The sequence below is a fragment of the Annulohypoxylon maeteangense genome (genome assembly GCF_022496945.1).
Source record: "Annulohypoxylon maeteangense strain CBS 123835 unplaced genomic scaffold GGS22scaffold_1, whole genome shotgun sequence".
NCBI classification, from domain to species: Eukaryota; Fungi; Ascomycota; class Sordariomycetes; order Xylariales; family Hypoxylaceae; genus Annulohypoxylon; species Annulohypoxylon maeteangense.
The window spans coordinates 2,076,498-2,099,207 of record NW_025953248.1 but is presented as its reverse complement, the minus strand read 5'-3'; the positions used below and the strand labels follow the sequence as shown (position 1 = coordinate 2,099,207).

Sequence of the window (22,710 nt, the reverse complement as noted above, 5' to 3'; positions counted from 1 at the left end):
AACGTACATGTATTTGTCGTACCGGCTGTACTTTCCCGTTGAAAAAAGAATAATGCGAGGGATAATATTGAGGAGGAGCATCCGTGATCCTACTAGGTATTCAACAATGTGTGGGGTAACCAATGAAGTGTGAGACCGACCATAACTTACTACTAGGGAGGTACTATCCATTATATTATCTGTTATTGCACATGCAATCTAGGCTATTCCAGTGTCTCGGCCAGATCAAAGATCAGATAAATCCTTCAGCCTTACAGTAAACTAGAATATATTACAGTAAATACTTAAGCAGCTTTATAAACAGAGTCGAGATTCCGATGAGGCTACAGAAAGAGTTGTCACTTTTCTCTATTTACTGACATTCATAGTTGAACATGACAAGTAGGCACCTACCTGATTGGAATATTCCCCTCTGCCCGAGCCAAAAAATCAATAGCCATATGCGGATACAGTAAGAGGCATGATGCCTATAGCTAAGGCGGGCGGATGCATGAAATCCATACCCAGTAGCTTGGCGACAAGGCACAGGAAGAAAAAGCCTCTCTGATTTTCTGACGATCGACGGCCAAGTTTGGATTTAAGTCGTCTCGCCAAGCGACTGGCGAACAATTAATAGCGCAATCTAGATAAGCTGTCAGATGGAAGCATCGCTAGCACCACATCCGTCGCGTTGGCGCACTCTGGCGCACTCTGTGACGACACTAGGCGAGTTGCGCAACCCTGTCTCTCGCATTAAGAGAATCTCTATTGCATCTTAGGTCGGGGTATGAGCCGGAACGGTGGACATTAGTCATATATATTATATCGTATTATATAATTTCCAAACGTCTGATCTCAACAATAGGGAAACTAAAATGAAACGAAACAGAACAAGTTACGACAAGTCAGGAAGAGAAAACAAGCCAAGATATCTGCGCCTCCGTATATCTACAATACGCCGAGACGGCCTTCACCGCCGTCCTCCGCCGGAGTAACTAAGATATTGGAGCTTGGCTGTCCCAGCCAAGTATGTTGGTCGCATGGGTAGGAGGGTGACGGTGCATGAGGACGAATATCACTCCTTCTCAAGAACTCCTATAAGAGCTATACGGTTCTTAATTAACCATGTTTATACTGTAGGATTATAGCTAGGGTGATGTAATTGTACGAATCACCCTGTCAGCAAACTACCGAAATAGGTAAACTCTCCCTCAAGAACCGACCATCAACTGCATGTTAATGTCTCTTTCATGTGTTTGATCATGATGCATACATACCTCATCAGGTGCTCATCTCTCGTTCGCTCACTGGCTAAAAGCCGACAATACATAGAAGGAGAAGAAAGGGGATGTGAGCAAAAAAAAGAAGAGTCATAGCCGAGGCGGGCTATTCAATAAAAGACATAGCATAGGTAGGTTAGGTATATATCCCCCTCAAATATGTATCCGAATTCGGTAGTAAGTAAGGCTTGTTCTAAGACAGTCATAAAGTCATGTATTAGTCCGAAATTATTGGTGAATTAGAAAGCAACTGTTTTATCCGGCTATTCTCATTGGTCAATCTAAAAAGGAAGAATAAAATAAACACAGCAGGGGACCTTCGTAGGCTTACCCTAGTACTGCGTCTCAAAAGGTTGAGCTTGCTTGATCTATGTTTGACCTGAACAATTAGGACCCCTCTTTCCCTTCTTCGCGGTGACGGTGCAACTTTATTTTGCATGCGCAGGCGAAGCAAGGAAGGGACCGCGGAAGCACCATGCTTAATACCTTGTAAACAAGGGTTATTGCAGTTTGTTGCAGTTTATTGCAGCAGTTAATAGCTCAGAGCTCGTGCTTGAGGTGTATTTTCCTGCAGCCATTAAATCCGCACCTCCCACTTTCAACCTTCCAACCCCGCCAACCCCGCTATGCATCGTACATTGTACTCCTTTTTTAGTTACCATAACATACCATCTTATACACATTATGTATGTGGTATATACCCTGTCTGAATTAGAGTCTGGAAACGAATAGATCTTCTCGGGACCCATTACCCGAGCATAGTCCAGATTGGTCGTCAACTCAAGGGTCTTTTCACTTGGTTACCAAGGAACTTAACCCGGTCGTTTCTACTCGAGGCTTAAGCTGTCAAATTCTACCGTTGCAAAGCGCAACCTCGCGGGTGTCGTATCTTGCCTTACCTCCCTCTTGAGCTGTTATCACCATAAAAATATCATGGATGTTACTACTCACATGTAACATGTGCAGTATGGACCATTGAGCTCGGAGATTACAAGGTAGGTAGCGACCCTCGAGTTACTAGGAGCACTGTGTACAGTCGATTCGGACTGAATCTTCCAACTTGGTAGGGTAGAGAAATAGCAACCACGATAATTATCTCTTTGGTGGCGCCTTGCCGGCTCGGCACCTTCTTATACATGGTAGGGGGTAAGACAAGAGGCTGATGATCATCCTTCGTGGACCACATATCACCTATTACCAAGGTACCAAGGAAGGGAAGTGACGAGTAAGGGGACGGGGAGTAATCCCCTCAAAACGTCCATCCCGCTTGCCCGTCTCCGATGTACTATAGTATGTATGGCCTATGCGACTTCAAGCCTCCACCACCCATCTGGGCACCATCCACCAAGCCTTCTGTACTATATGTACTAGTTGTACTAGACTATATTGAGGGTAGTGTGTTGTAGTGTGTTGTATACAAAAGAGAACGAACTCGCGCTACCTGCATCAACCTTCTTGGCCCGCAAAGTGGGAAATAAGAAAAGTTTAAGAAGGCCTCAATCTCCTTTCCCGAGTCATTAGTTCTCATACTTTCTCCCCTCTCCGTTTTTTTGGTGGCATTTGCGTAACATCACCTGCTAGCTGAGACAAAGGCACCAGACATATCTATCTGACCTATTTGTCTCTTCCTACATACCTACTTTGTTTCCATCCGGGCACCTATATACCTACAACATTGAACAAACACCCCGCTTTCTCAGAGCTAGCCTGTCGAGCTCTAACATACCTAGTACGTCAGCGTGTGGGAGAAGGAAAGTGAGCATAGAGCATAGAGCTTAGCAGCACAAGCTCTTTTGACGGCCCTCGGCTGAGAACGCCACCCCACCAAACTAATCACGACGTCAAGCTCAACAAACCTCCCCTCCCCCTCTCCTTACGTCACACCACTGAGCTTCCTTTGAGCTCCTGCGACTTTTAATTCCCAAACAGCAGTCCGGAACTGCTGATTCATTGAAGTCACAATGTCGACCGATATGGATTTCCAAGACATCCAGGACCTGGAGGCTGCGCGAAAAGCCGCCGGTGCTGCTGCTACTAGCAGTGATAATGAAGATGTCTTTGAAGAGGGCGTCGCCCCGAAAGAGGCTAAGACGGCGCATCACATTCGCGCAAATAGCTCTATCATGCATTTGAAGAAACTCCTCGGTGAGTTATAATTATCTCTCTTACAGCTTCCGTTTTATCAATTTACTAACTGCTTAATTCCGGTGTATAGTTGCCAACAGAGGTGAAATTCGTAAGTCAAGACTTCATCACATGTAAATGAGACGTTCAACTAACCTTTAATAGCTATTCGTGTATGTCTCTTCCCTAATGCAGTATCAATGCAACAATATGTCTTGGGAGTTACTTGCGACTAATAATAATTTTTGGAGTATTAGATTTTTAGAACTGTATGTTAACCCCTCAAGCAATCTAAGCGATACCCCAAGAATTCTCCGCAAAGCTTTCAGAGAACTAATTCAACAATCAGGCTCACGAATTGTCACTACACACCGTTGCTGTTTTCAGGTAAGCGGAGTAAGAATCGTGTTATGACTTCATCGAAGCTAACATATGTACTTAGTTATGAGGACCGACTTAGCATGCATCGGCAGAGTACGCAGATATCCCGCTACCGTGATGAGGGAGTGGCGCAATGCTAATACGCTTACAGAGGCCGATGAAGCCTACGTCATTGGTAAACGAGGTCAATATACGCCGGTCGGCGCTTACCTTGCCGGCGACGAGATTATCAAAATTGCCTTGGAACATGGTGTTCAGATGATCCATCCTGGTAATTATTTCATTCTCAATTTACAATCTTGTCATTGTTTCTAACCGAACCCTTTAGGATACGGATTTCTTTCAGAAAATGCCGAGTTTGCGCGAAACGTTGAGAAAGCTGGTCTCATTGTAAGTTATTTCCTGGTTACTTACTAGCCGGGTATACTTTCGCATAGGATCCAAAGTGACTTACCGGTCTATGTAGTTTGTTGGCCCCTCTCCCGATGTCATCGATGCCCTCGGTGACAAGGTTTCTGCTCGGAAACTTGCCATTGCCGCGAAAGTTCCTGTTGTCCCTGGAACCGAAGGCGCGGTTGAAAGATATGAGGAGGTAAAGAAATTTACTGACGAATATGGATTCCCTATCATTATCAAAGCCGCCTATGGTGGTGGTGGCCGAGGTATGAGAGTGGTGCGAGAACAAGGCAGTTTGAAAGAGTCCTTTGACCGAGCCACTTCCGAGGCCAAGACGGCTTTCGGTAATGGTACGGTATTCGTTGAACGCTTCTTGGACAAGCCCAAACACATTGAGGTTCAGCTTCTCGGAGACAACCACGGAAACATTGTACATCTGTACGAGCGTGACTGCTCGGTCCAGCGGAGACATCAAAAGGTGGTTGAGATTGCGCCCGCCAAGGATCTCCCCGCCGAGACCCGCGACAACATTTTGGCCGACGCGGTGAAGCTGGCAAAATCCGTAAACTACCGAAATGCGGGTACCGCAGAGTTCTTAGTCGACCAGCAAAACCGTTACTACTTCATCGAGATCAACCCTCGTATCCAAGTCGAACATACCATTACCGAGGAAATCACCGGTATTGATATCGTTGCGGCTCAGATCCAAATTGCCGCGGGTGCTTCGCTAGCTCAGCTCGGCTTAACTCAAGACCGAATCTCTACGAGAGGATTCGCTATTCAATGCCGTATCACCACTGAGGACCCGTCTAAGCAATTCCAGCCCGACACTGGAAAGATCGAGGTGTACAGATCCGCTGGTGGTAATGGAGTGCGTCTTGATGGTGGTAACGGATTCGCTGGTGCGGTTATCACGCCATACTACGACTCCATGTTGGTCAAGTGCACATGCCACGGCTCAACCTACGAGATCGCGCGCCGAAAGATTCTTCGATCTCTCATCGAATTCCGTATTCGTGGCGTGAAGACAAACATTCCCTTCCTTGCTTCGTTGCTGACTCACCCGACCTTCATTGACGGTAACTGCTGGACTACATTCATCGATGATACACCTCAGCTGTTCGACCTTATCGGCAGTCAGAACCGTGCACAGAAGCTGCTAGCTTACCTCGGTGACATCGCCGTCAACGGAAGCAGCATCAAGGGTCAAATCGGCGAACCTAAGTTCAGGGGCGATATCATTCTTCCCGAGCTTTTCAAGGATGATGGCTCGAAACTTGATGTCTCCGAGCCTTCCAAGAAGGGATGGAGACAAATTCTCCTTGACCAAGGCCCGAAGGGATTCGCCAAGGCTGTTCGCCAAAATAAGGGTTGCCTGCTGATGGACACTACATGGCGTGATGCTCATCAATCTTTGCTAGCTACCCGTGTACGGACAATTGATCTCCTAGGTATTGCAAAGGAGACGAGCCATGCCCTTTCCAACCTGTACAGTTTGGAATGCTGGGGTGGTGCTACTTTCGATGTCGCCATGCGTTTCCTCTACGAAGACCCGTGGGACCGCCTCCGCAAGATGCGCAAGGCCATCCCAAACATTCCCTTCCAGATGCTTCTGCGAGGAGCAAACGGTGTGGCTTACGCTTCACTCCCCGACAACGCTATTGACCACTTCGTGGAGCAAGCGAAGAAGAACGGTGTTGATATCTTCCGAGTGTTCGACGCCTTGAATGACATCAACCAGCTCGAAGTCGGTATCAAAGCTGTACAGAAGGCTGGTGGTGTGGCCGAGGGAACCGTTTGCTACAGCGGAGATTTCCTAGTACGTACCTTCTGATTTACCCTACCCCTTTTTATCATTTAGCCCCTATTTTTATAACGTTCATTAGCTCCATAACAGGACAGAACTTACTGACTCTACAAATAGAACCCCAAGAAGAAGTATAACCTTGAGTACTACATAGACCTAGTAGACAAGCTGGTAGCCCTAGACATCGATGTTCTTGGAATCAAAGATATGGCTGGTGTGCTGAAGCCTCGCGCTGCCACCCTTTTGATCGGCGCCATCCGAAAGAAGTATCCTGATCTTCCAATCCACGTCCATACTCACGACTCTGCTGGCACTGGTGTTGCTTCCATGGTTGCTTGTGCTCAAGCGGGTGCGGATGCCGTCGATGCCGCCACAGACAGTCTCTCTGGTATGACTTCTCAGCCTAGCATCAATGCTATCATCGCATCACTTGAGGGCAGTGAACATGATCCCGGCCTAAACCCCGCTCATGTTCGTGCCCTGGACACCTATTGGTCTCAACTTCGTCTTCTATACTCACCTTTCGAGGCTCACCTTATTGGACCTGACCCCGAGGTATACGAGCACGAAATTCCTGGTGGTCAGCTTACCAACATGATGTTCCAAGCATCTCAACTTGGTCTTGGCTCTCAATGGGCTGAAACTAAGAAGGCTTACGAACAAGCCAACTACCTTCTTGGCGACATTGTCAAGGTTACGCCAACTTCGAAGGTGGTTGGTGACCTGGCCCAGTTCATGGTTTCGAACAAGCTTTCGCCTCAGGATGTTGTCGATCGCGCTGGTGAGCTCGATTTCCCCGGTTCGGTTCTCGAATTCCTTGAAGGCATGATGGGTCAACCGTACGGTGGGTTCCCCGAACCTCTACGTTCGAGGGCCCTCAGAGACCGCCGCAAGTTCGATAAGCGACCTGGTCTTTATCTCGACCCCGTCGACTTTAAGAAGACGCGTTCTGAGCTTGTGCAAAAATGGGGACAGGTTAGCGAAACGGACGTCGCTTCCTTCCTCATGTACCCCAAGGTCTTTGACGACTACAGGAAGTTTGTACAGAGATTCGGCGACCTCTCCGTCTTGCCGACAAAGTATTTCCTCTCGGCGCCTCAGATTGGCGAAGAATTCCATGTGGAGCTAGAAAAGGGCAAGGTCCTGATCCTGAAGCTGTTGGCTGTCGGACCTCTATCTGAGAATACCGGTCAACGAGAGGTGTTCTACGAGATGAACGGTGAAGTTCGTCAAGTTACCGTTGATGACAAGAAGGCTAGCGTTGAGAACGTCAGCCGACCAAAGGCTGATCTTGGCGACTCTAGCCAGGTTGGCGCACCAATGGCCGGTGTCTTGGTTGAGTTGAGAGTCCATGAAGGATCTGATGTCAAGAAGGGAGATCCCCTCGCTGTACTCAGCGCTATGAAGATGGTAAAGATCACCTCGTTCTATATATATCTATAATAATTCATGCTAACACTCGTAATAGGAAATGGTTATTTCAGCTCCCCACAACGGTAAGGTAACAGGTCTTCAAGTCAAAGAAGGCGACTCGGTCGATGGATCGGACTTGGTGTGCAAAATCGCAAAGTCTTAAGTATAGTTCGCTTACTAAATTGGATGGCTCATGGGAATTCAAGAGTGGAGTAACGGTATGGGTTACTGACGAGGGTTTGGCTGGAGTGTTTAAGGGACGGGAGATTAGAACATAAGGATTGGAGCGGAATTCTCTCAACGCGTATGGCTTTGATTTACTCCTAAGTTTTCTCTTTCACTCACGAGAGTACAAAATATTCAGGTACACCGCATGTGCCTAGTCTTTGCATCCACAAATATCATTATCAAATTCATCATCTATCGCTATCTCTCTGTGCTCTGTTTTGCTACAAACAATCTGATCTAATCATTCTACCGTATCCCAATCGACATATCAAAGACCAAAATCCACGTCGTCCAGCTCAACCACAGGCAGTAAAGCCATATGTAGCTTACTAGACCCGTAAGGCACGAACCGCGCCGAGAACGGCTTCCCCGTAGGCTTCACATCAAAAGTCCCCGGATCCGCCGCCGTGTCCAGGACAATCGGCCAATCGATCTCAACACCCGCAACACGCAGCTCCACAGGAGGGCCCCCAAGATCCCATACCGGGTTCCCCACCTCGTCCTCGCTTACCTCTAGTATATCATCCGTGTTATGCTCGACGAAACTCCCGTTCTCCGCCTTCCGCACAACCCGGATCTGCGACGGGTCAATCGCCACATTCCACCGCGCCCCCGCCTTCGGCGTGTAGAAATGGTCGCGCGTGCGGCCCTCCGGGTCCGTCGTGTTTGCCGGCAGGATCTCTTCCGTCCGGTAGGCTACCGGGTCTCGGTCTTCGATGTCGTGCTCGATTGCCAAAGCGTACAGCAGCGCGCCGTAGTACAGCGCTACTGTGTTGTTTGCGCGCGGGACGATGCGGGGGGTGGTGGAGAGACGTAGGGACAGCGTCGATGAGCCGGCGGGCAGACCGAGGGGGAGCAGACCTTGTTCCCAGGGCCCGATGGGACGCGCGGATGTCTTGGCGGAAGAGGCGGCGGCGGAGAGGGTTAGCGAGGAGGTTGTGCTAGTCGGGGAGCTTATGTCGATTGTGCTCCGGCTTATGTTTACCCAGGTTGGGATGCGGATGTAGAAGTCGACGGGCTGGTCGGCGGTTACGGTGTAGGTTATCGTGTGGCCGAAGGGGTATGTCGTGTTGGCGCTGGCTTGTACGACGTTGTTTTCGCCGTTGTTGCCGAGGGTTGCGGCGACGGTGCCGGGGACTAGGAAGAGGTGCGCTAGGCCGGCTTTTCCGTCTGTTGTGGCGAAGGAGTTGGCGAGGAATTTGGGGTACGCTTGGGGGTGGTTTACTGTGCAGCAGGGCTGTTAAGGGGTTGTTAGTTCGGGTTTGATTTATAGGATTTTGGACCGGGGTAGGAGGAGAAAAGGGGTAAGGGTTAGCGAATAATGGCTGGGGAAACTTACGTAGTTGGGTTCGAGGCCGAAGACGTTGGAATAGGAGTTGACGTCAAACCAGTTCTGGTTGGTTGTGAGGTTTCTAGCCCATGGCTATAGAAAATTAGTGAAATTATCCTTCATTCGAATGGGAGTATGTCTCTAGTCAAAGGAAGCTAGAGGGAAAGGAGGCATTGAATAGATACACACCTGGTTCTCCTGTTGGACATACTGGTGAGACCACCAGTCCGCCGAGACCGAGACCGGGAACGCATTGAAGGCAGTCTGTTCCGCCCAGTCGGCAATGTCATTGTCGCCTAGATATTGGTAGATGTAGGCGGAGGAGAACATGACCTCAGCCGCAATGCAGAGTTCCGCCCCTCGGCTGGGATTTAAGTCCGAGATATATTCGTCGGCGATAATTGTGCCCGCGAGTGAACGGTGGTACTGCGCTAATAGATCAACCGCTTTCCTCGTCTGGTCCTTGAGATCTTGGTCTCCGGTGTTACGATATAATGACAATGTGTACCGTAAGCCTTCAAGCAACTTTTGTTAGTGGGTGATCGCGTTAATTGTTATATTATTCCAGTTTTTCTTACCTTCAGCCATATTCACTCCGTGAAGGAAAACCCAGCTCAGGTGGTACGGGGTATTATCGTCATAGACCTTAGGGTATGCTTCGTCCGTCCAAAATGTCCTCCAGTCTGCTCCCCACTACATCGATTCAAGTTAGCAATACCCTCCTTTCTACCCCTTTATTTCTCATTGCTAATTCAAGTAAGCAGGCGAGAGTAATTACTCACCAATTTACCTCCTTCGATCATAAGGTCCATCGTCTCCCAAATAATCTCCGAATTATTCCGAGGGTATCTTTCCAATAACCATTGCAGAGGGATGTGCATTTCATGCGTACGACCAACTCCGAAGCCAGCTGTATCATATGTATCATTACCGTGAACAAGAAGACCGGTATAGTTGTTCTGAAGCACTGCGACGTGTGATGTTAGTAACTATCGTTGGAAGAAGCTCGCAGGGGGTTTCATGAATCCCATAGCCTGTAGGTCCCTAATGTTCATTGTGGAGGGATTGATACATCAAAAGCGCACAGGTAGAATAGGGGATGGTTTTTCAACAAACTTACTATCATGAGCAAGGACTACATATCGGTGCATGGCATCCACTATACGATCTGTCTCAGTTGGATCGGCTTCAGCGTACTGAATAAGTGCTAATAGAAGTAGGTTGCGAGCCCAAATTCCCCTTGTCGCTTGTGTGGTCTCCCATCCGATCCATCCATCCTCCTGTTGGTGGTCAAGGAGGTAGTCCAGATAATACTTAACCTGGCCGCGAATTCTGTCGTCGCCCAGTCCGAAGGCCAACGGTACAAGACCGTTGAACCAATAAGGGGAAGCTTCACTATCCACAGAAGAATATTAGTATGTATGATATATCATGCCCTTGAGAAGTGTTCGACAACTTTGACTTCTAACGAAAATCTATAAAAAATGTATACTTAGGTACCTTAGACCCGAATACTCAGTATTTCCACCTAGATATTTCGAATCGTGAACGAAACGGTAGAAGTCGAACATATTCCCAGACAAGCCCGCCGCCTCAAGCTCAAGCTGGTCCTTAAACCAACCAAGCGGCTTGACAGAGCCCAAGTCCAGCGATTTGAACATCGGCTGCACAACTAAGAGTCGATCAGTCCAAACACCCTCAAAAGCTCGACCCATGTCCGAGTTACTTACGATCGGCCCCATCCTTGTATGTCGATCTTTGAGCAGCTTCAGCGTGCACGCCAGCCAGACCCGCGAGGGCGACAAAAGTCCTAAGAGCCACCATATTGAGCAACTATGAACCGTAGAAAAGGCGTGGAAGCCGGAGGATAGCGTAAAGAATGACTGTCCGCTCCCGTCATAGGTCATGATGCGACTCTGTATTATATACGTATCTATTCTCGTATTAACCTCACGGACCCCCCTACATATTCCCCCTCATCTGTCGTGATCTAGGTCTCGGAGTAAAACGGTGGATAGATAAGGCGAAGATGAATCCAAGATATGCGAGCCTATCGGAACGAAACATAAAATGGAACGTAATTATCCATCAATTCTATCGTCTCATTGTGAGGTTACAGCACAGTGACGCACAGGGTTTACCAAGAAGGCTAATACCAGCTATGTTTAAACAAGCTTGATAAGCATGCCAGGAACGAGTCACACGATGCAGGTTTATTTCTCACAATATGCTTAAGTCATTAGCCATAGCCTGCCAACTTCAGACCGGTAAAAAGGTCTGTACTATCATACAAATACAGCAAGCAAGCAAGCAGGGCCTACAAGCTCGCCGTAACCAGATATCCCACATGCTCGAGATGAGACCGGAATATCCACCTTAGTTGTTTTGTGCAGTAAACTTCACTGGTCTCGGCCTTGACCGAAACCATTACACGAACACATTATCGCAAAATCCTCAATGAACTTTTTCTACGACGAACTCCCCAAATATCCACCCCACCCATAATCATGATGAACTTGGTGGTCCCATCAAACGAAGCGCTCCCAATGAGACGGCCAGGGCCTTATGGGTATCGCGGGGATACTAACCGACGGCCAAACGGAATCCTAAGACTGGCGTGAGAATCTCTCAACCCGTTGCGATGCCTTCTAGAAATTGTAACCCGTGGTTGTAGTTGGAAAACCATTAGTTTGACCGAAGGGAGCGGGGGACATCCGTCCGCCGGTAGCAGCGGGGCCGGCAGTGATCATGAGGCGGTTGCCTCCAAGGATAGGGGTCTGATCTTCGTGCTTCTCCTGGGCGGTTTCCTTGGCCTTTCGTTCTTCGTTATCGGCCTTAAGCGTTGCGATCTCTTTAGTCTGTTGGCATAACAGATTGATCATGTACGGCATGGTGAAGTCGTTAAGACCATGACGCCACGATAGCTCAAGGACTGTGTCGGGGCGGATAAGGTCATAGCATGAGTAGAGCATTCCTACATAGCACTCGCGGCTGCCAATATCGACGAACTATTAGATAGTTAGCATAGGTAAATTCGAGATACTCTAGGATAAAAGGTAGTGACTTACGTAACGGAGTAGCTCCTCAACAACCTCGGACTTGGCAGAGATAGCAGCCGTTTCAATGGCATCCTTGTACAACTTGTCTTGCTTTGACAAAGCAATAGACTTCTCCCATCGCTTAGTCTTACGATAGATGTTAGCGGCGATCTGTCGGAAGAAGACAAGATCGTGCTTCTCCAAACGAGAAGCGAGCTCGACAGCGTCGTAATTATCGTAGTTCTCTGCCGAATCTCGCAGAGTCTTGTAGTCTTCTTCCTCGATCAGCAGATCGTTGATGGCATCGTTCACAGTCCGCTTATTCTGGCTCTGAACATTGAGCAAGAAGGGTTTGATTAAGGGTAGGTTGTCGGACTTCTGGAACATACGAACGACGCGATTCACATCAATACGGGGGGTAAGAACCTGGAGAAGATCGGTCAAGAGCGAGGGGTGTTGCTCTAGATAGAAGTTAATGGCGCGGTAATAAATCTCCAGGTTAGCAACCTTGACAACGATGTCCTTGAACTGTTGGTGCTCCCACGAGTTCTGTGCACGCTCCATCACAGCCAGTGCAGCGTTGTCAAACTCGTCATAGTGGTAGTAGCAGAACACCAACTCGGGCCAGAGGTTAGCATCCTCGCAAGCACGGATCAACTTAGGCAAGTTCATTCGGCTCCAGAAAAGCTTGATATGCTCCATCAGACGCTCAGGGTGGTACTTCGATAGTGCAATGCCCAATTCGGTGAACATTCCCATATGGGCACGTTCGAGGCCGAGTCCTTGCTCGAGGAGGTCGATAAGCTCGTCGAAGTAGCCTTCGGATTCGTACTGCTTGACCAGAGCTTGCAGCTGTTCGGCATCGACGATCAGATTGAGACCGCATATCTTGGCAAGTCGGAACTCCTTCTTAGATACACATGCACCATGGACTTGGTTCCAAACGCGAATGTTGTTGGCCTTGCGCGCACATTCAACAGCTGCTTGGTAATCTTCAAGATGAACGAGCGTGGTAGCGAGTTTAGACCAGTTTGAGATACTGCTGTAGAAGATCTTGGCGGCCTGGTGGAACCCTTCTTCAGCAGCCTTGTCACCGGACTCTTCAATGTTGGCAACGTTCGTACCGCGGAGGAAGTCCTCCAACTCTCCTAGCTGATCAAGTCGAGCATAACAGAAAGCAATGGCAGTGTCAATGGGAGGCTCACGAAGAGTCTTGCGTGCCATACGGAGATACTTGACCAATTCTTCGTCCTTTCCGGCGTGAGTTGCAACCTCAATAACCTCGGAGTAGTTGCGAGGGTCACCAGCCCTAATGTATGATTCAATCGCATCTGCCACTCGTAAACCATCAAGCTGAGCCTTGGCAACTCGGCTCCAGACCTCAGGAATGTCGACGTCTTCCGCAAATGCGCTCGCGCGGTCAATACTGACAACATGCTCGACTAAGACTTCAACAGCCGCTGTCTTATTTCCAACCTTCTTGTAAATCTCGAAGGCCTCTTCATGAAGTCCCACGTCGATACATAGCTGCGCACATTCATCGGGATTGAATGCATCCAGACGATGGATATAGTCCATAACTCTACCCTTGTCTGATTTGGCCGCAGTAAGGATGAGCAAGTTTTGTAGACTAGGATTGTCGTTGAAGGGCGAAGGCTCAAGTACAATCTTCTCCAAGAGCTCGATGAGTTCACCTGGAAGATCAGCCGCCAATAAGGATGCAACAGCCTCCGATACCTTTGCCGGGTCGTTGCATTCAGGAACGGCTGTCGCGACAACCTGATCGATGACTGATCTTCGATGAATGTTGTTCTCACTCAGGACAAACATCCATAGCTCTCGATCAGAACGTTCTAGGACATAGCGGGCTTGGGCGCGATACATGGAGTTTTCGTTCGTGATGTTAATCAACTCCAGATCATTCTGACCCTTCTGATACGCGATAAAAGCCAAGTTAGGATCTCTCTTTTCGCAATACTTGCCCACACTAAGGGTGTCATATTGATCATTGTCCCGCAGGAACCTCTCTGGGTTGTTATTTGAATCAATGTAAATCTTAGCAAGAGCGTTGAAGACTGCTGGTTGCTGGTTGCCAGCGGCTAGAGTAGCCTCGAGGAAAGGAAGCAGTAGCTTCAAGCGGTTACGTGTCTCCACCTCATGGACAAGTGCATCGATAGGAATCGAAGCAGGACTGATGGTAGTAAGGAGGTTCTTAATGACCGATTCGTCGCAGTCCACATCAAGCAGCCCACCAATAACTTCAGGGGTCCTGCCAGGGTTGACTCGTTGTACGTAAACCTCAATTGCATTGAAGCGTTGGTTTTGATAGAGGTACAAAATCAAGTCGTGGACGAAATTGTGTCGATCGCAGACGATGATAAGTGGAAGCATCTCGGCAAGCTTAGCCTCCTTCAAGAAGTTCTTTACCTTCTCTGGGTTGTAGTAGTTGCTATCTCGGCAGATCCTCTCTACCTCGGCGAACTGACCCATTCTGGTAGCGGCTTCAATATACTTGAAGTGAACATCTGGGTCCTGAGATAGATTGACGATACTGCCAAGATAGAAGAAGAGACCCTCGTGGGTCTTATACTTCTCGAAAAGGTCGATCAAGTTGGTAGGACCAAGCAACTCAGAATACTTGGTGGCAACTTGGACAACAGATTGAAGGTTCTGGCGAATGTTGGCCTTCATCATTGCATCGAGGCATTCCAGAGACTGCTCCACCGATAGTTGGCCGAAATAGTTGACTAGCCAATCTGCGTTGAAGCCTGCAGTGCCGGGGATACCAACAATAACTCGCTTGACAGCTGCAGGGTCCTCATAGAGTTCCAACGCCTTTTGATACAACCCAGTCTGTTCGCACAAGCTCGCGATTCGGGCCTTGTCGAAATGAGAGAACAGGTTGTTACCCAAGATTGCGTCCGCCACCTGCGGAGCGTTCATCAAGTTCATCTCGAGAAGCCTCGTTTGCAAATGGCCATATTCAGGGTTGTTCTCTTTCAAGGCCTCCAGAAGGAAAGCAGTGGCTTGTTGAACCATACCTTGCGACTGGAAGACGTCGACAACGCGCTCGATATCGACCAAAGAACCGCCTTGGTGACCAGCTAACGTATTTGCAAACTCCGCACCACGTTCCGGGTTTGTGCGAACAATGTGCTGCAATAGTGTAATCCAATCAGGTTGGTAACCAGTCGTGTCACAGTAAGGCAAAATCTTCTCGAACTGGCCAAGCTCGGCAAAAGAAGCCACCACCTTGTGAGCAGCGTTAGCTTTCATATAGACAGCCAATGCTAGGTTAGGATCATGCGATCGAATCAGATCGCCCAACTCTTCAGAAAAGTCCAGTTTTCCTTCTTTAGCCCACTTCTCGAGGAGATGCTTGCGGTTTTGTGACAGGACAGGTACAGCAAGTTCGAGGGTTTCAGTCTTGTTGAGGGGGGTGGTCTTATCGAGAAGCATACCAAAATACTGTAGAATGTAGGACATCTTGCCAGCGGGTGTTGGGAGATTCTTGAATTTGTTAATCGTCTCTGTAGTGCGCAAGAAGCCTCGCGGAGAGTTAGCAGCAACCCTGGCAGCACCATCAAAATCGCCATTATTGAATAGCTGATCAAATTGGCGGACATAGAGTTGGTCTGCACCAGGAAGACCAGCGCGAGAGGCCATCTTGATAGCAATCTCTGTGTTTGCTGGGTTTTGGAGAAGGTAATCAACCATGTTCGATTCGTCAACTGACACAAAGAGTACTTGACCCTTCCTGTTGATACCAAGAATGCCAGTAGAGTCAGAATCGGGACACGTGGTGAAGATCGTCTCGCTAGAAATTCGATTCATGAAGATGGTTGTGCCAGTCTCTAAGTCGTAGAGGTGGATGAAGCCGTACTTTGTTACCATGTAAACAATACCGTACTTTTGTGAAACCTGCATAGCGACAGGGAAATCGTTTGTGGCTTCGGGAGGGAAGAAGATATCAACAGCCTTCTTCTGGAAAGGCCGGTTTCCTTCCGGGTGGTCGATCTCGACGATGTGAAGTTTGGCGCCTGTGGCTGTACGGACAGCGAAAGAGAAGACCTTGGTATCTGCCGGTTCGCCTTCTATTCGAAGTGTACCGAATGTGGCGGCATGGCCTTCGATCGCTTGGCTGATGCCTCGATCCTTGGAGTACAGTTGTAGACTACCAACCACGCGACCGCCCTGCTGGGAGATACCAACAACTGCCATCCATTTGCCGTCACTGTTAATTCGGTAGTTGATGATTTGACAGCCCTGGCGCAGTAAAAGTTAGCTTGCGATCTTCGTCGGGTACAATTTCCAGGCAAAATAAATGAAAAATGGTACTTACATTTAGGTTTGCGTTGCGCTTGAACACTTCCACGGGAGCAGGTTGAGAATTGTCTAATATATCCCAGTGGAAGACCGAAGTCTCTGTGACCAAACCCAAGGTCGATTCACTGACCCACTTCCAGAAAACGACATCTTCATTCATAGTAGCAGACTTCAATTTCGCCTTCTTCTCGAGGTCGAAGATCTGCAACGTTCGTGATTGTGCGCGAAGAGCGATGATCTGTTTAGTCCAGTGCATGATGGCACTGTCGGCCTTAATGGGACGACGTGTAACATTGTTGCCTTGCTTGAGATCAACGATGATCACTTCAGGTTGTGCGTCGCCTTTCTTCTCTCGTATGCAGATAAACGAATCGGATTCTAGGGTCTGGCGAGGCAGAAATTAGTTCATGGACCGATAGAAATATTAAAACATAACTGGAATAGCTTACACAAGAATTGAATCCAACTGCAGTTTGATCAACACCGACATTACCGAGCGTCAGTAGCTCCTGGAACTTAATAGGTAACGGAGCCATGATGCACGATTACATCGGTTAATCAGTGTCAATAATCGTTAAGCGCAAACGCGGTATCGAAAGGACGATTATTGAAAGCTGAATAACGGATCCCAGAAAAGGTGAGGCGAGTACCAGCTAAGCAAAGATTGTCTACGATGCGCACAATGGTATAAGAAACAAATCTGGGGGAAAGGTTGAACGATCGTGATAGGAAAGGGGTAGAATGTAGAAAGGAAGGTGTTAGGTGCTAAATTAGCAGAAGTTACCTCCAGGGATTGATTATGTAGACGAAGAGAGTAAATTGAGGAAAGCACTCGTGGAGACGCCAGTAATGATTAACTTGACGCGAGTGTAGTGATAGCGGGAAGTATTGTACAGATGAGGGATGACGGAGACGAAGAAATGTGGTTTATGGTTGAAGAATTTCTAGGAGGAAAGTAAAGTGGACGGGATGGATGTGGATGTCTGTGTGTACGTATTATGATCCTAATCTTGGATGTTACGGGTTACTTGTTCGCAAGGAAGCATCTGAGGCTACAGCTACCTGATGTGGGGTGCACAGGCCACTTTCCTTCAGTTATTTAATACTAGGTACATGCCCGCGTCGCGGCGTCACTATGTCGCTACAGCGTACCTAGACCAAAATTTGTGGGCAAACCTTGTACTGGCCTTACCCAGCAGCCTAGCTATCCGGGCAAGTACTAACTTGTTTCTGAGGTACCTTCCCAGCTGTTCCACGAGAGCGCATAAAACAAAAAGTCAAATAATAAACACTGTAATTTTATTCATTTTTGCTGCCCAAATACCTATCTTCAATCGTACCTACATGTATAGCCTCGTCCGGTGAAGCTTGTAAATATGTGCTCTTTTTGCTGTTAGAATGGCCTATGTACCTAGGTACCTATGTATACCTACAAACTTGAGCAACCTGAAGCACCTATCAGGTCGCCATTAGGTCTAGAATCAGTATGTACATGAAAGCTGAAGGAGCAAGATAATCTGAAATCACAAGCCCTTGCAGCCAACGGCTTTTGACGCAAACCAACGTCAAGTATTTGCAAGCAATTCTCTACGTTAATAAAACGTCCATGTAATGTAAAACATATACTCAACCCAATTCTTAATTTGATAAATCGTCACAAGAAATAACTGACTTCTTGATAAAGAGTCTAGGCAGTCTTAGTAACATACATCAGGCGGAGGCGTGTAACCTATGAGCCTACGAGGTTCTACAAGAATACTCATAGGCAGTATAAACTCGATATGACGATTTCGAATTTTTAACCTTCAACCTTTATAATCAGATTATAATCCCACATATAACAAAAATCAGCTCCAATCAGTAAACTACTACAGAGGTATATGTAAATATGTATGTACGCTCAATCATTGCGATCCTTCTCATGGCCCTCGAGAGGGTAGAGAAGCACCGCACCCAAGATTGTTCGTTGTAAGTTAGTCTCCATTCTGTCCGAGAACTTCAGTGGTCGTGGGCCACTGCAAAAGAGAGGATACCTCGCACCAAATATTGTGTCTCGAGAATGTGAAAATTTGCGTTGTTCATATTGAATGAAGAGGAAAGGAAAGAAAATCTTCAGTCGCGAACAAATTCTCAAATTTTACATAGGCGGCACTAGCTCAGCCACGATTATCCCGGTTTTTAGCCACAGTAAGCCACATTGGCTAACCGAAATGCAGGTACGCAGATACCTAGTACCCACCTTACGTACTAGTACGGATACGTAGTACGGATACGTACTACGAGCTCCGAGTATCGCCAGCTCTCCTCTTGCATCACATGTTCCTATTTCAGAAAATACCCATATAACTTGTTCAAAATATGATGTTCAACCCCCAAATCGGTTTATTTTAAGTGTGAAATATGGCAGGCGTCACGGGAAGTGCCATCCAGTCGTTACCTAGGTTCCTGCTCCCACGGCTGAGCTGGACGGGACCTACTGGACCCTCTCAAGTGTTCCGAGCCGCATCTCTTCCCATAGAAACCCGACGATCATGGGAAGTACAAGGGCACAGGGTGGCTTCGTTCCACACATCTCGAAAGGCATCATGGTACCCTCCTGGAAAGCTACCCACAAGAGAATCTCCAACGCTTCAGCATCTAGGTTTGAGAAGATCATTCCATGCCACGGCGCCGCGGGGTAGAGACCACCACTTCGATACTCTAAAATTCGTCCAACGACTACAACGCGATGGGTTCACAGAAGAGCAATCGGTTGCTATGATGAAGGTTCTCAATGACGTGATTCAGGAAAGGTAAGCGTTATTCAACACCGGCCCGTCGGCTATCCGAGCTAATTCGTCCAGCAGCATCCAAAACTTAACGCGAACCATGGTTCTACGCGAGGACGCGGCCAAAGCAACATACACTCAGAAGGTCGACTTCGCCAAGCTCCGATCTGAACTCCTCTCTGCAGACAGCACCGAGTCCAACACCACGCGTGCCGCCCACGAACGTCTTACGAATGATATCACCAAACTAAACAGTCGACTGCGCGACGAGATCGGCCGGACACAGGCATCGGTACGATTGGACCTAAACCTAGAAAAGGGGCGCATACGGGAAGAGGCCGTCAACCAAGAGCTGAAGATAAAGGAGACGGAGACCAAAATTGAGCAGGAAGTTGCTGCCCTACGAGAGAAGCTAGAGCAAGTCAAGTTCCAGACGCTACAGTGGCTAATGGGAGTTTGCACTGGTTTTGCGGCACTGTTACTTGGTGCTTGGAGACTGCTCATGTGAAGTTGAGAAAGGAGCTTATTCGCGTGGGTGCTTCAAGTCAGAACATAGCATGTTTATCTTACTTAGATATTTTATTATACCTCAGGAATCCAGTTTCAATGCGAGTCGAAGATACCCAATGCAGGAGAACGGCTCAAAATTTCAATATATACTATATGCTCATGACTTGTTCGATTACAGCAATTGCGGTAATTTTCATATCCTCTCGATCTCTGTGACATAGTTCATGAGTACATACCTTGCTCTTCACCAAAGGCCCAAGGTACGGAATATCGCCAGAAGCACAACTTCCATTCAGTACCGAAGTATGGGTGATTTCACAGGTAAGCTAGAAGCTGGATCTTGTCATCATATTCTACCCTTAGTTTATTAATAAGAACGAATATATACACAGATAGTACCTAATGATCGTAAGTTTCTATCTGATTCCTAAGAAGCCTCAGTCTCTTTTTATTGCCCTCCTCAATCGAGTCTTAAATGATATATTAAAACAAACACTACTGGCTTCACATCAACTTAGTTAGAGCATTAATTGCATACTCAAGTAACATATATACCTTTTTATACATGTTTACTAGAGTTATTCTATACTACAGCATACCTAGGTATTAAACCCTATTATCACAAATTGACAGCTCCGAATAATATTCAAAGGAAGGGATGTTGATTAGGTACCTATATTTTCCCCTGGAGTTAGGTATTTGAAAGCACCTAAGCACCTAATGTACTAGTTAGTGCCGTTGCTAGGTAGTTATTACTGTTATCATCCTTAAGATGATAGATTTGCATATTTTCTAACTAATCCGCCTTTCCTAACACACTATAAGACGTTTCACGGATATTCTGAGTGTCCTATTTGTCGTCATTACATGCTGGTAGACGCAGCTCACATAGCCTAAGTAAAGCAAGAGCATTCTCATCTCAGCTATAATCAGCAATGCCATTAAAGACTAGGTATCACCATCACCCGATAAATGTCGAGTAGATGAGATTATGTTCTTTGCCCTCAAAGTTGAAGCTATTAATATCCTGGGATGACGAGGTAATATTCATGCACTACTCTACGTGACTAGGTTCGTCTAAGGCTGAATCGATCTTGGAGAGCTATAGGTATTTTTATTCGACCCTCAATGTTAAGTTCATCAGCTAGGACAAGTTTTGCCACTTTTCAATAGTAAGGTATATTACCTAGCTGCCTAGGTGCAGTACCACCGATTCCATGTTAGACATAGCTGATGAATAGCACTGACTCGTAGTCAACATACCATGTTTGAGACTGATGTTAATGCTTGGGTAGTAGCTTTAAACCCTTTGATAAACCCCGTTGAGGAGATTACAGTATCTCCTCAACTACCCTAAGCCATTTTTAATCTAAAACCGTCCAGTGTGATATCCAAGGCCAATATAGCTCATAAGACATGGCATCCACCGGGATCTACGATGTTTCTTGTAGGCCGTGGAGACCCTGCCTCGGCTGTCAGGTTAGCATGAAGTGCGTCGATTTGCCCCTACGGGATTAGCTATGAATGCGTGTACTCGTGGGGAGATGTTATTAAGTCTTGAACTGACTTGAATCGTAAGTCGTAAGAGGTCGTCGTGTTTGCGAGTGGGGCTTAGAAGGGAAGCACATGCCAAGCTTTTACATGCCTGAAACAGAACGCTTGAATTATGGGGGCATTGATGTCGTGTTACGAGGGAATACACGGGTACGTACTGACATTTGTAGCTTCCGGCAATCATTTTATGAAATTCAGTACTTACGTATATGTATCTAGGTACATATTTCAGCATTCTATCTGAATTGATCCCCGTAGAAAATCAGATCTGGACCACCAACATTGAATTCCTCTTTTTATATGCGCCTAGACATGTATCTTACTACACGCCGGAGCATCTGCTCAATAAATGACCTTACTCAGGTATTGTCGCGAGTAATAATATACCGCTCTGTTTACCGAATATTCGTCATTTTTCGTTACTAGGCGGTTATTTTAATTATATTTTAAACTTTTCCCGTAAGGCTGATGATTTCAACCTTGAAGCTCCTCCAGCGCCCGGATACAAGGTATGGATGTGTGCATGTGCTAGTAGTACCTACGCAAACAACTCCATACGTTTTTGCCTTGTATTTAGACAGATAAATTGAGGATCCATCTACATAGTATGAAATACATAGATGTAGAAATTACCTGGTAGTACCACGCATGCATCTCACCGCTAGGTGGCATTAATGACATATCCGCTGTCTTAATATTGCTTGGAAGTATCAGGCGACCTGGCGGCGTATTTACAGTTTATTCGTCTCCGAAGTACGAGTTACTTGTATGTACCTAGGTACTTACATGTCGATACCCGTGCCCAACTGTTAAATCTTACCGGGATACCTGAACACTTTAAATACAGCGGACAGGGTACTGGATGTACATTGATTTCACCCCGCAATTCGGCTTTCCCATCATCTAAAAATCGCCTTTCTCTTTGTTCCTCCTGCTCGGTACTAGTAATTCTAGGTCTGATATAATCCTTCACTCTGAATCTGATCCTCGAGAACTCGACAAATACAACATAGAACAATTGTACGTTGATCATCTTGACTTCTTTTTCTTCTTCCTGCTCTTCAAACATTCCTTCTACATCACAGAAAAAAAAAAACCCTTTCAATTGCACACCTAGTTTTCTCACACTAATCCTAATTCTTCACCTTTCTTTACGATAACTTCATACTTTTCTTGTCCACGTTCATTTTTTTCTAGTTCGATTCTTAGCTACGCCAGCACTTAGATCTCGGCTGTCGTCATTTCAGGCTAGCACTTCGTTGACACTTTTCCACAGATCGTTCTAGGTTCCCTTGGTAAGGGATACATACATTCATTCGCAATTAATTTTTTCTCTCAATCATTCGAGAGTTAAACAGCATCTATCCTTTTACTTTCATTCGAGGCAACATAAGCAACATAAGCAACGTACCTGTTTGCAGGTTCATTTTTACCACCTGCCACCTAACGACCCGCGACGGCAGCAACGTCCTTTGCCTCCCTAACTTGAATCTTACCTTCACTCCTTCCGATTCTTAAATCTAAAATCAATCGAACTTCGACCATTTCGACCACCTCGACCGATCACCCCGCACCC

The 22,710-nt window shown here is 47.0% G+C and overlaps 4 protein-coding genes across 4 annotated transcripts; 2 read left to right on the top strand and 2 right to left on the bottom strand.

Annotated features, from left to right (window-relative positions):
• The first annotated feature begins 2,925 nt into the window (after window positions 1–2,925).
• On the top strand, window positions 2,926–7,842 carry GGS22DRAFT_8193 (pyruvate carboxylase). The gene is made up of 11 exons (XM_047968186.1): window positions 2,926–3,404; window positions 3,475–3,495; window positions 3,549–3,556; window positions 3,641–3,652; window positions 3,733–3,770; window positions 3,826–3,857; window positions 3,916–4,035; window positions 4,093–4,154; window positions 4,231–5,979; window positions 6,085–7,377; window positions 7,436–7,842. The coding sequence occupies exons 1-11, from the start codon at window positions 3,221–3,223 to the stop codon at window positions 7,541–7,543; spliced, it is 3,627 nt and encodes a 1,208-aa protein (XP_047823925.1). The 5' UTR covers window positions 2,926–3,220; the 3' UTR covers window positions 7,544–7,842.
• On the bottom strand, window positions 7,801–11,101 carry GGS22DRAFT_149973 (uncharacterized protein). Its single transcript, XM_047959238.1, has 8 exons — window positions 10,669–11,101; window positions 10,439–10,610; window positions 10,059–10,333; window positions 9,721–9,905; window positions 9,517–9,631; window positions 9,128–9,453; window positions 8,948–9,031; window positions 7,801–8,845 (listed from the first exon to the last, which is right to left on the bottom strand). Exons 1-8 carry the CDS (start codon window positions 10,760–10,762, stop codon window positions 7,877–7,879), a joined length of 2,220 nt encoding a protein of 739 aa, XP_047823924.1. The 5' UTR covers window positions 10,763–11,101; the 3' UTR covers window positions 7,801–7,876.
• On the bottom strand, window positions 11,102–17,301 carry GGS22DRAFT_149971 (clathrin heavy chain). Its single transcript, XM_047959237.1, has 4 exons — window positions 16,752–17,301; window positions 16,319–16,687; window positions 12,007–16,242; window positions 11,102–11,946 (listed from the first exon to the last, which is right to left on the bottom strand). The coding sequence occupies exons 1-4, from the start codon at window positions 16,836–16,838 to the stop codon at window positions 11,587–11,589; spliced, it is 5,052 nt and encodes a 1,683-aa protein (XP_047823923.1). The 5' UTR covers window positions 16,839–17,301; the 3' UTR covers window positions 11,102–11,586.
• A 1,295-nt stretch (window positions 17,302–18,596) lies between these two features.
• On the top strand, window positions 18,597–19,736 carry GGS22DRAFT_149969 (DUF1640-domain-containing protein). The gene is made up of 3 exons (XM_047959236.1): window positions 18,597–19,094; window positions 19,149–19,601; window positions 19,664–19,736. Exons 1-2 carry the CDS (start codon window positions 18,703–18,705, stop codon window positions 19,576–19,578), a joined length of 822 nt encoding a protein of 273 aa, XP_047823922.1. The 5' UTR covers window positions 18,597–18,702; the 3' UTR covers window positions 19,579–19,601; window positions 19,664–19,736.
• The last annotated feature ends 2,974 nt before the right edge of the window (window positions 19,737–22,710 follow it).

Coding starts and splice junctions, on each gene's coding strand:
- GGS22DRAFT_8193 (XM_047968186.1), top strand. CDS start 3,221: ATGTCGACCGATATGGATTTCCAAGACATCCAGGACCTGGAGGCTGCG. Junction 3,858..3,915: donor ACTTAGCATGCATCGGCAGA/GTACGCAGATAT, acceptor ATACGCTTACAG/AGGCCGATGAAGCCTACGTC. Junction 4,036..4,092: donor TGTTCAGATGATCCATCCTG/GTAATTATTTCA, acceptor CGAACCCTTTAG/GATACGGATTTCTTTCAGAA.
- GGS22DRAFT_149973 (XM_047959238.1), bottom strand. CDS start 10,762: ATGGTGGCTCTTAGGACTTTTGTCGCCCTCGCGGGTCTGGCTGGCGTG. Junction 9,454..9,516: donor CGGAGTGAATATGGCTGAAG/GTAAGAAAAACT, acceptor AGTTGCTTGAAG/GCTTACGGTACACATTGTCA. Junction 9,032..9,127: donor ATGTCCAACAGGAGAACCAG/GTGTGTATCTAT, acceptor AATTTTCTATAG/CCATGGGCTAGAAACCTCAC.
- GGS22DRAFT_149971 (XM_047959237.1), bottom strand. CDS start 16,838: ATGGCTCCGTTACCTATTAAGTTCCAGGAGCTACTGACGCTCGGTAAT. Junction 16,688..16,751: donor CAGTTGGATTCAATTCTTGT/GTAAGCTATTCC, acceptor CTGCCTCGCCAG/ACCCTAGAATCCGATTCGTT. Junction 11,947..12,006: donor TTGAGGAGCTACTCCGTTAC/GTAAGTCACTAC, acceptor ACTATCTAATAG/TTCGTCGATATTGGCAGCCG.
- GGS22DRAFT_149969 (XM_047959236.1), top strand. CDS start 18,703: ATGGCAGGCGTCACGGGAAGTGCCATCCAGTCGTTACCTAGGTTCCTG. Junction 19,095..19,148: donor AATGACGTGATTCAGGAAAG/GTAAGCGTTATT, acceptor TTCGTCCAGCAG/CATCCAAAACTTAACGCGAA.